The 11,359-nt window shown below is 46.8% G+C and overlaps 1 protein-coding gene across 1 annotated transcript in view; it reads right to left on the reverse strand.

Moving 5' to 3' along the window:
- The window catches only part of LOC139228820 (probable E3 ubiquitin-protein ligase HERC1), a 426,955-nt gene that overhangs the window by 14,436 nt on the left and 401,160 nt on the right, over positions 1–11,359 (reverse strand). The window contains exons 69-70 of the mRNA XM_070860235.1: positions 11,200–11,352; positions 4,584–4,889 (exon numbers count right to left, since the gene is read on the reverse strand). Of these exons, the coding sequence (XP_070716336.1) occupies positions 4,584–4,889; positions 11,200–11,352 (459 nt within the window). The remainder of the gene's footprint in view (positions 1–4,583; positions 4,890–11,199; positions 11,353–11,359) is intronic.

Below are 11,359 nucleotides of genomic sequence, written 5' to 3' on the forward strand. Positions count from 1 at the left end.
ACTCACCCGAGTGAGGTCGTTGAATTTTTTGTGACATTGAGTCGTTGTCCTGGCCACCGTGTCACGGGCAGAGATGTGCTGGGCCACCTCCCTCCACAACCTCCTGAACACCCTCAGCGATGGCCTTCGTCCCCCTCCAGGGTGTAGCGCATTGTTGCGCCTCTCCACAGCCTCCTCAAGGGCCGTGGCCGAGAAGCGGGGCGCTCTCTGCCTTCCTCCCTGCTCCTCAATTTTCCTGCTCTCATGTCAGTGAGGAGGTGGAGCTGCGCATTCGCATACTTACCTTGGTGCGCCTTTAAGACTTGGCTTTTCCCGGGATCTGAATCGGAGTTTGGAGCATGCGCAATGGTTCGGCAAATGCTAGCGGCAGCATTTTCGTTGGCGCCCCCCCAGGTCAGGTGCGTAATGGCTGATTTAGTGCCCCTTTCAGCTGTTCATCCGATTCCGCCAAATTTCTCGGCGGGAGGCGCAAACCTTCTCAAGGCACTAAAATTACAGCTCCGCCTGGATTAACGCCGCATCAGAGACGCGACCGAATTTCCACCCCTTTGTGTTGATTTTGATATCCCTTGCAAGTTTCTTTTCATACTCACTTTTTGTAGCTCTTGCTGTCTGTTTTGTGATTCTTTGCTGTATTTTGTATCTTTCACATTCACCAGGATCTGTGCTATTTTTTGCCTTTTAATATGCTTTTTCGTTTAGTTTTATGCTGTCCCTCACCTCTTTTGTTGTCCATGACTGGGTTTTTTTTGCAAGCAGAGCTCTTGCCCCTCAGGGGTATAAACTGGTTCTGTATCACCTTGAATTCTTTTCTGAACATCTCCCACTGATCTTCTGTCATTTTACCCATTAACAGATTTAATGTGGACAGTCGCTGTCTCATCCCGTTGAAGTAGTCTTTACCCAAATCTAGAATCTTAGTAACTGTTTCGCGAATCTCCCTTTCAAATGCTATGTTGAACTTGATCATGTTATGATCGTTATAGGATAAATGTTTACACACAGCTAGGCTGTTAACTAAATCCGGCTCATTATTCATCACGAAATCTAATATGGCATGCCCCCCTTGTCGCCTTTGGGACATATTGTTATAGAAAACTATCCCGGACACACTCAAGAAATGTACTAACTTTCTGACAGGTGTTAGTCTGCTTATATCCCAAGGTATATGAAAGTTAAAATCCCCCATTAAAAACACTGTCTTTGCTACATGCTTGGTTAATCTCTGCATTTATCCAAACTAGCACTTCACAGCTGCTACCAGGGGGCCAATACAGAACTTGCACAACAGTCTTACATCCTTTCCTATTTCTTAATTCTACCCATAAAGTCTCCACTGCCTGCTTACCTTTCATTATATCCTCTCATCATTGAAGTGATTTCGTCCTTAATCACTAAGGCTACTCCTCCTTGTCTGCCATTTTCCCTTTCTTTCCTGTCGACCTTATAACCTGGTATATTTAGTTCCCAGTCCTGACCATCATGCAGCCATGTCTCAGTAATGGCTTCCATGTCATACCCTCCAATTTGAATTTGCACCTGCAGTTCATTCAATTTATTCCTTATACTTCGTGCCTTTGTATAAAGAATGCTTATTTGGACCACGTACCCTAGCCTGTCCTTCAGCTCTAATGTTTTACTCACTTGTTTCTTATTTATCTTTCCTAGTTTAATCACTTTACATCTTTTAATTTTCCCTTTACATGTAGTGCCTAAAGCACAATTTCTGACTGTTACTCTACTCTCTTCCCTTTCACTTGTTTTTGAACTACTATTTGTACTACAATTTCCACTTGAGCCTTCCCCCCATTTACTAGTTTAAAGTCCTTTGGCGACCGCCCATTTCAGTGGCGTTTGTCCCAGCAATATAGTTCCGTCCTGTCCCAATACTGGTGCCAATGCCCCATGAAATGGAACCCCTCTTTTCCACACCACTCCTTTAGTCACGTGTTCACTTCCCTAATCTGCTTATCTTCATGCCAATTTGCACTTGGCTCAGGTAATAATCCAGAGATTTTAAACCTAGAGGTCCTGTTCTTTAATTTAGCTCCTAGTTCCTGGTACTCCCCAAACAGGACCTCTAGCTTACTCTTCCCTATGTTGTTGGTCCTTCATGGACCACGACGACTGAATGCTTCCTCCTCTCCAATATCTTTTCAAGTCGGTTCAAGTTTTCCCTCACCCTGCACCAGGTAGGCAACAAACCATGTGGGACTCTCGATCCCACTGTGAAGAAGTTAAATACTATGGCACAGATAAGAGTCGCACCTGGTAGCGCACTTTGCACAAGCTCAAAGAATCAATCAATTAAATATGCTCAGAAAGCAGCATTCTTTGTAAGCAAGTCCATACGTCACGTGGTCATAGCCAATGTGATATTGTTACGATGGTAAATATGACTGCCCAGAGTTATTGGTGTTTTACTGTAACATGACAAACTCACAAGTATATTTTTGAGTGGCTTGCATACATATATTATATATATGGAGTTCTGCTTTTCAGTGAAATAACTGGTCCTCAGAATCTGGGGCTAAAGTTCCCCAAGCTATTCTTGCTTGTCTATAGCCGCTTCATTGCCCCATGTAGCAGTTCACCAGGTACCCATGCTGCAGGAGACTGGTTAAAGAAACCTGCAGGTGTAGAAAAACTAAACCTAGAAAAACTAAAATTTGAATTTTAATGTACACATTTTAATGTAAATGCATAAGCACTGAATATATACCAGTGCACTGACCTCAAACCTCAGATTATTTCAGTTGTTCACTGGACAGGGGCTGCTGGGGGGAGGAATTGCTGCACAGAACAGACCACCAGAGATAAAAGCCATTGTGCATAACTTGCGGGATTCAAGCAAGGTCAGGGGCACTAGGTCATTTTGGGATTCTAAACAGTCAAAAGTAAATTAGTCTGCAAATCCAAACATCCTTTTGCAATAATAACAACAGTATCAGTGAACCAGAAACCATGGCTTCTTTTCCACTCTGCATGTTGATGGTACGAGTGAGAGGATTAAGTTAGATATAGTTGGGATAAATATCTCTGATAAGGACCACAATAGTTTGAAGCCACTCTACAACCTATTAACCTCCCATTTTGCCATCACAACACATGTAGTAGGTTATGTATTACATTTATCACTTCACTCTCCAACTATCCTAGAGACATCTGGTTAATCTTTCACCAACTTGGCATTTTAAAATCAAAAAAATAAGCCCAAAGTTTTAGAAATTGTAATCTGAACATTGCATGCTCACTAACAGTGGATTTTGTTGCAACTAGTCTGCTGGCTATCTTCAATCTTAAATCAACAATAGGGACCTAACTGCCCTTGGCAGGTAGACCTGCTACATAAATATAACCATGCCTGAGGAGTGAAGCAATAGCTGACAGTAACAGCTGATAGGAATGTGCTTTGCTCCTTCAACTTTGCAGTATTTAAATCACCAGTCCAGGTTCTCACAAAATCAGAGCCAGCCAGCAGGACAGGTCTTGGGGGAGATGATTTAAAATCAACAGTAGCAGCCAGGACTGATGCTTGGGGAGGTTATCACTCAAATGCCACAAGCACTGGAAGAGCTGAACAGAATTTGAAAAGAAAGAACATGTACTAGCGAATGCAAGCCAATATAAAGGAAATAATTTTAGTGCATACGAGCTTTGTAATGGTGACCCTTGCCGTACACATGGATTTCTTTGGGTTAAGCTTTAGGGCATGTAGATCATTATATACATAAGTATATACTATAGGCATATTTGAGTATCAGATTGTATTGGTCTTCAAATTAGGAAAGGGGGAGGTGCAACGAGACCTGGATGTCATGGTTCATCAGTCATTGAAAGTTGGCATGCAGGTACAGCAGGCGATGAAGAAGGCAAATGGTATGTTGGCCTTCATAGCTAGGGGATTTGAGTATAGGAGCTGGGAGGTCTTATTTCAGTTTTACAGGGCCTTGGTGAGGTCTCACCTAGAATTTTGTATTCAGTTTTAGTCTCCTAATCTGAGGAAGGACGTTCTTGCTATTGAGGGAGTGCAGCGAAGGTTCACCAGACTGATTTCCGGGATGGCAGGACTGACATATGAGGAGAGACTGGATCAACTGGGCCTTTATACATTGAAGTTTAGAAGGATGAGAGGGGATCTCATAGAAACATACAAGATTCTGACAGGACGGGACAGGTTAGATTCGGGTAGAATGTTCCCGATGTTGGGGAAGTCCAGAACCAGGAGTCTTAGGATAAGGGGTAGGCCATGTAGGACTGAGATGAGGAGAAACTTCTTCACTCAGAGAGCTGTTAACCTGTGGAATTCCCTGCCGCAGAGAGTTGTTGATGCCAGTTCATTGGATATATTCAAGAGGGAGTTAGATATGGCCCTTACGGCTAAAGGAATCAAGGGCTATGGAGAGAAAGCAGGAAAGGGATACTGAGGGAATAATCAGCCATGATCTTATTGAATGGTGGTGCAGGCTTGAAGGGCCGAATGGCCTACTCCTGCACCTATTTTCTATGTCTATGTTTACAACATTTAGTTAGAAGTTAATCACATGAGCCACCAGAATAGTCTTTCAATGCAGGACACCTACCCTGTCCACTTTAATAATCTGAAATTTCTGTGTGATGTCTGCAGGGTTGGCTGGCAGCCTGGAGCGGCCAGAGACAAAGCGAAGAAACAGTACTCTCTCTTCATTAGAAAACTCTTGCAATGTTTGCCAGAGCCAACTTAGTAGTTGATGGTTTTCAACAATGTCACGGTAACGCACAACTTTCTTTAAGGTATCCACATTGACTTCTGGCATCCCACACACGAGCTGTTCAAGCTGCCTTTCTGTAAGTAGAGACAGGAGAGGTACAGGGACAATGGCTGACATCCCCTGTCTGACTGCTGCTACCTGAAAATGATCAAACACCACAGGGAAAACATTAATAGTTTGTGAATTCATTTGTTATTGGAATGCTGTCTCTGCAAATCAAGCACGGTTAGTATATAGCCATGTCTTTTGTAAAAACAAAGTAACAAATATTTTTTTCTAAAACCTTTTCCTAAAGTGATGTAAACTAATCTAGTGAATTGGAGAGAATTTAAAGATGTACTTCAGTGGCTGAAATGTTTTATACTCCACATGAAACAGGTTCAACTCACATTATACAGATTTTCATTAAGCAGGGAAATAATGAGTGAGGCAGTGTTGAGCCAGTTGCTGGCATGTCCTGATGAGTCATATTGGAATTTTGCCAAAAGCAGGATTAAGGTATGTATTTGGATGCAACATTTACTGAGTGACAAAATACAAGGGGGAGAAATAGTGGTCGTTTCCGCCTCCCGTTAGGGGCGCTAATGGGGCACAAACGACTTTTCGCCAGGGCGCTCCTCCGCTAAAAACTCCCGCTAAATTCCGTGTAGTGCACTGCTCGGCCGGCGATGATGACATCATCACCGTGCGTAGCGCCCCATTTTCGCCCCGAAAAAATTGCCGTGCCTCCCCTGAAATTGCGGCGGGCGATGACAGCGGAGGCAAGTTAAAGGGGAGGTGACAGGCAGCTCAATAAAAAAAATGCCGACTTACTTGTCGCGGTCCGTTGCCACTTTGAACGAGGGGCCCATGTCACGATCTTGAGTGCTGGGCTGGGGGCATGGTGGTCCAGGAAAGCCCCTTTAATGAAGGGGAGAGCCCCTCATATGCGGCCCAGTGCGTAGTGCTGCGTGCGACTCCCATTAGCATCCCAGAGAGGAAGTGGAGCGCGTTTTTTTGTGCTCCATCTCTCTCAAGGGCGGTAACCCCAATTTTGAGAGCGGGGCGGGACTTCCGAGCTTGCCGCAAAAACTCCTGCCTCGCGGACGTTACCGCCTCCAAATGGGGCGCAATGGAACGGGGCCCAATCTGTGCTCCAGCAGATTGGTAGGGATGCTGAGGTGCTGCCCCAGGGGAGTGGCAGTGGGTCAGTGGAGCAGGACCTGCTGTCCTCTCTCAGGATGCTAGCATTCCTGATCCCAACACTGCCACTCCGCCATTGCACTTGTCATTGCTTGCCATCCAGCCAGCCCAGACTACCGCTGCCCATCCTGAGCTGGCGCAGTGTACAGCCGACCTTCCAGGCCCAGAGCTGATTGAGGACATCCTGCAATGCCAGCTGTAGTCTCTGGCACCGACAATCAGCAACCTTCCGCCAGCCGTGCTGCAGCCACTGGGGAGATACTACGTAGGAGCAGTAGATTCAGAGGGTTGTAAATTTGTAGAATTCGCTGCCTCAGAGAGCTGTGGAAGCTGGGACACTGAATAAATTTAAGACAGAAATAGCCAGTTCCTTAAACGATAATGGGAATAAGGGGTTATGGGGAGTGGGCGGGGAAGTGGAGCTGAGTCCATGATCAGATCAGTCATGATCTTATTGAATGGCGGAGCAGGCTCGAGGGTCCGTATGGCCTACTCTTGTTCCTATTTCTTATGTTCTTATTAGGAAAAGCTACTGTAAAGAGGGCAAGTAAGGGTTTGCACAAGGGTGATTAGTTAATATTGTTGCTGTATATATGTGTTTACTGAATCTGGATACATTTATTATAGGAGTGTTGCAGATTTGGTGCTGGGTCTCATTTAAGGTTTGAGGTGTGGTATGGAATGAGAAATTGATGGAATGATGGGAACGTGCTGAGCAACCGGGAGGTGGCCTCAAATTCATTGGAACCGAAGTCTGATGGGGCAGTCATGAACCGCCCTGCCACAAGGCTGATTGAGTGACTGCCTCCTCAGTCGCTGCAGTTCGTGCTCCTGTTCTCCTCCTCATCTCCCTCTTCCTCCTCCTGAGGTGATGCAGCTAAGCCTAGTGGCAATGGCTGCGCCCTCATGATGGAAAACATGCCGCAGATGACGACGAAAAGGGACACATGCTCAGCCGAGAACTGGAGGGCTCCTCCCGATTGGTCAAGGCAATGGAACCGTTGCTTGAGAGCTCCAATGGTCTGCACAATGATGTTCCTGGTGGCAGCATGGCTGTCATTATGAGTGCTTGGCACGAGTGTTGGGGTTGGGGTGGGTGTGGAGAGTGGATAACCTTTGTCTCCCAGCAGCTAGCCGCGAGCTTGATGTGGTGGTTGGAACAAAGCTGGCACAGGATGAAGGTATCGTGGTTGCTGCCAGGATAGCGGGCATTGACGATGAGGATTCGCTGTGTGTGGTCACACACCAACTGCACATCGAGGAGGTGGAGTGGCAGCATGGGGAGGCCTACAAAAGGCCCAACGTTGTCAGGAGCCAGCGGGACATCGAGGAGGCAGAGCGGCAGCGTGGGGAGGCCTCCAAAAGCCCCAACGTCATCGGGAGCCAGCGGGACATCGAGGAGGCGGAGCGGCAGTGTGGGGAGGCCTACAAGAGACCAGCCGGTGCAGCTGCAGGGAGAGAAAGCAAAAAAGAAGAAAGAAAGAAATAGAAGGGTGACGTCACAGCCAAGGAGGTAAGTGATTGGCTGGTGATTGGTGAGTAGTTTTTCTTTTTCTTTATCAGTAGGTAACCTTTAGCATTGTTGTTGTTGTTGCCAAATTAAGTTACTCTAACGGTTAAGTCATGGCAGGAGAGTTCGGACATGTGTCATGCTCCTCCTGTGCTATGTGGGATGTCAGGGACGCTTCCAGTGTCACCGACGACTACATGTGCGGGACGTGTATCCGATTGCAGCACCTGACAGACCGCATTGCGGCACTGGAGCTGCGGGTGGATTTACTCTGGAACATCCGCAATGCTGAGGATGTCATGAATAGCACGTTTAGCGAGTTGGCCATACCGCAGGTAAAGGGTACACAGCCAGATAGGAGATGGGTGACCAACAGGAAGAGCAGTGGAAGGAAGGTAGTGCAGGTCCCCTGCGGCCATTTCCCTGCAAAACAGATACACCGCTTTGGGTACTGTTGAGGGGGATGACTCATCAGGGGAGAGCAGCAGCAGCAGCCAAGTTCATGGCACCGTGGGTTACTCTGCTGCACAGGAGGGCAGGAAAAGAATGGGAGAGTGATAGTTGTAGGGGATACTATTGTAAGGGGAATAGATAGATGTTTCTGCGGCCGCAATCGAGACTGCAGGATGGTATGTTGCCTCCCTGGTGCAAGGGTCAAGGATGTCTTGGAGCGGGTGCAGGACATTTTGAAAAGGGAGGGTGAACAGCCAGTTGTCGTGGTGCATATAGGTACCAACGATATAGGTAAAAAACGGGATGAGGTCCTACAAGACGTATTATGGGAACTAGGAGCTAAATTAAAAAGTAGGACCTCAAAAGTAGTAATCTCAGGATTGCTACCAGTGCCACGTGCTAGTCAGAGTAGGAATCGCAGGATAGCTCAGATGAATACGTGACTTGAGGAGTGGTGCAGAAGGGAGGGATTCAAATTCCTGGGACATTGGAAGCGATTCTGGGTGGAGGTGGGACCAGTACAAACCGGACGGTCTGCACCTGGGCAGGACCGGAACCAATGTCCTAGGGGGAGTGTTTGCTAGTGCTGTTTGGGAGGGGTTAAACTAATATGGCAGGGGAATGGGAACCTATGCAGGGAGACAGAGGGAAGTAGAATGGGGGCAGAAGCAAAAGATAGAAAGAAGAAAAGTAAAAGTGGAGGGCAGAGAAACCCAAGGCAAAAAGCAAAAAGGGCCACATTACAGCAAAATTCTAAAAGGGGCAAAGTGTGTTAAAAAGACAAGCCTGAAGGCTCTTTGCCTCAATGCGAGGAGTATTCGTAATAAGGTGGACGAATTAACTGCACAGATAGCTGTTAATGGACATGATGTAATTGTCATCACGGAGACATGGCCCCAGGGTGACCAAGGCTGGGAACTCAACATCCAGGGGTATTCAACATTCAGGAAGGATAGACAGAAAGGAAAAGGCGGTGGGGTGATGTTGGTGGTTAAAGAGGAAATTAACACAATAGTAAGGAGGACATTAGGGTGATGTACTGACGTGGCAGAGAACTGGTTGGCAGACAGGAAGCAGAGAGTCGGGATAAACAGGTCCTTTTCAGAATGGCAGGCAGTGACTAGTGGGGTGCCACAGGGCTCAGTGCTGGGACCCCAGCTTTTTACAATATACATTAATGATTTAGATTAAGGAATTGAGTGTAATATCTCCAAGTTTGCAGATTGACACTAAGCTGGGTGGCGGTGTGAGCTGTGAGGAGGACGCTAAGAGGCTGCTGGGTGACTTGGACAGGTTAGGTGAGTGGGGAAACGCATGGCAGATGCAGTATAATGTGGATAAATGTGAGTTTATCCACCTTTGTGGCAAAACAGGAAGGCAGAATATTATCTGAATGGTGGCAGATTAGGAAAAAGGAATGTGCAACGAGACCTGGGTGTCATGGTACATCAGTCATTGAAAGTTGACATGCAGGTACAGCAGGCGGTGAAGAAGGCAAATGGTATGTTGGACTTCATAGCTCGGGGATTTGAGTATAGGAGCAGGGAGGTCTTACTGCAGTTGTACAGGGCATTAGTGAGGCCTCACCTGGAATACTGTGTTCAGTTTTGGTCTCCTAATCTGAGGAAGGGCGTTCTTGCTATTGAGGGAGTGCAGCGAAGGTTCACCAGACTGATTCCCAGGATGGCAGGATTGACATGAGGAGAGACTGGATCGACTCGGCCTGTATTCACTGGAGTTTAGAAGGATGAGAGGGGATCTCATGGAAACATAAAATTCTAACGGGACTGGACAGGTTAGATGCAGGAAGAATGTTCCCGATGTTGGCTAAGTCCAGAACCAGTGGACGTGGTCTAAGGATAAGGGGTAAGCCATTTAGGACTGAGATAAGGAGACATTTTTTCATTCAGAGAGTTGTTAACCTGTTAAATTCCCTACTGCAGAAAGTTGTTGATGCCAGTTCATTGGACATGTTCAAGAGGGAGTTGGATATGGCCCTTATGGCTAAAGGAATCAAGGGGTATGGAGAGAAAGCAGGAAAGGGGTACTGAGGGAATGATCAGCCATGATCTTATTGAATGGTGGTGCAGACCCGAACGGCCTACTCCTGCACCTATTTTCTATGTTTCTATGTTAAGTGAGTGGTAGCCTTTGCGGTTGAGGAATACCTCAAGGTTGTTATATGGTGCCCGCAAAATGACATGGGTGCAGACATTAGCCCCTGCAACATGGCGAAGCCTGCTATCCTGGCAAAGCCACATGCACGCTAGTGCTGCTTCTCTCTGGTGATGGCAAAGGAAATGTAGTGCCTTCTCGTTCTGTAGAGAGTATCTGTGATCTCACTGATGCAGCAACGCATGGCGAACTGTCATATGTTAGATATGTCTCCTGTTGCACACTGGAAGGATCTGCTGGCATAGAAATTGAGGGCGACGGTGACCTTGACTGCCAATGAAAGAGTTCTGGTCACCCTGGTGTGATGCTGGAGGTCTGGGTGCAGGAAGTGTCAGGGCACCATGACCGCTTCCTTGGTGATGCGGAGCCTTCTAAGACATATTACTCATTGAAATTGATGTAGGGAACTGCTGCTGGAATACCCTATGAGGGCAAAGCCTCCTGTTGAGAGCCCTGTTGGCCTTCTTCCCTCTGGCCACATTTTGTCATCTCTTTACACTTTGAAATCTCAGCTAAATGAAAGTGAATAATTTTTCTGAGGCAGAAGGATCCTTAAAAAACGAGTAATGCTGAAATTGCTCAGCCTGCTTGCCTATGTCAAACTGACAAGGCAGCATTCTTTGCTGACTAAAAATAAACTGGATGTTGATGCCTTTAAATACCAGTCCTCCAGCGGCTACCTACTGCGAACCACCTCCTCTTCCTGCGGTTGTTAACGGCAGGCGCTCAGGCTGGGGGAAAAGGGGGAATTTCTGATTCGGGGTGCTGCGCACCGGATGATAACGCTAAGGACCAAGGCGCTAAATCTTAGCGCCAGGGAATTTTGTGGGCGTCGCTTAATTCATCACAAACCCATTTGCGCCCCGTTGTTGCCAGCTGGAGGCGCAAAGGAGGCCGAGGGTTCAAGCCTCGGAACCTCCTGATCCTAATGACTCAGTTCTACACAAGGTAGTGCTTTTACCACAGACCACTAGGGGAGTCCTCACCACCCTCATTTTCAAGGGTTTGGTGAAGGCAGCAGTTATCCAATTTGAAGATCCAAGAGAGCAGAGGAATAGGAGCATAATAGTCCACTACTTACAGCTCCACCCAGAAATTAAAATCATTTTAAAGGACTTTGATGCTCACCTGTTGATCCAGTTCATGTAATCTATATTCAACCGCTCTCTCTACATACTCCTTCCTGTTTCCGAACGTCAGAGGTATACTACTTCCTCCAGGAATTATTGGAACAACCTTACCATCTGCACTTTGACCAACAAAAGAATCCAAAGGGATCATCTAGAAA

Source organism: Pristiophorus japonicus, chromosome 2, assembly GCF_044704955.1.
Source record: "Pristiophorus japonicus isolate sPriJap1 chromosome 2, sPriJap1.hap1, whole genome shotgun sequence".
Taxonomy (NCBI): Eukaryota; Metazoa; Chordata; class Chondrichthyes; family Pristiophoridae; genus Pristiophorus; species Pristiophorus japonicus.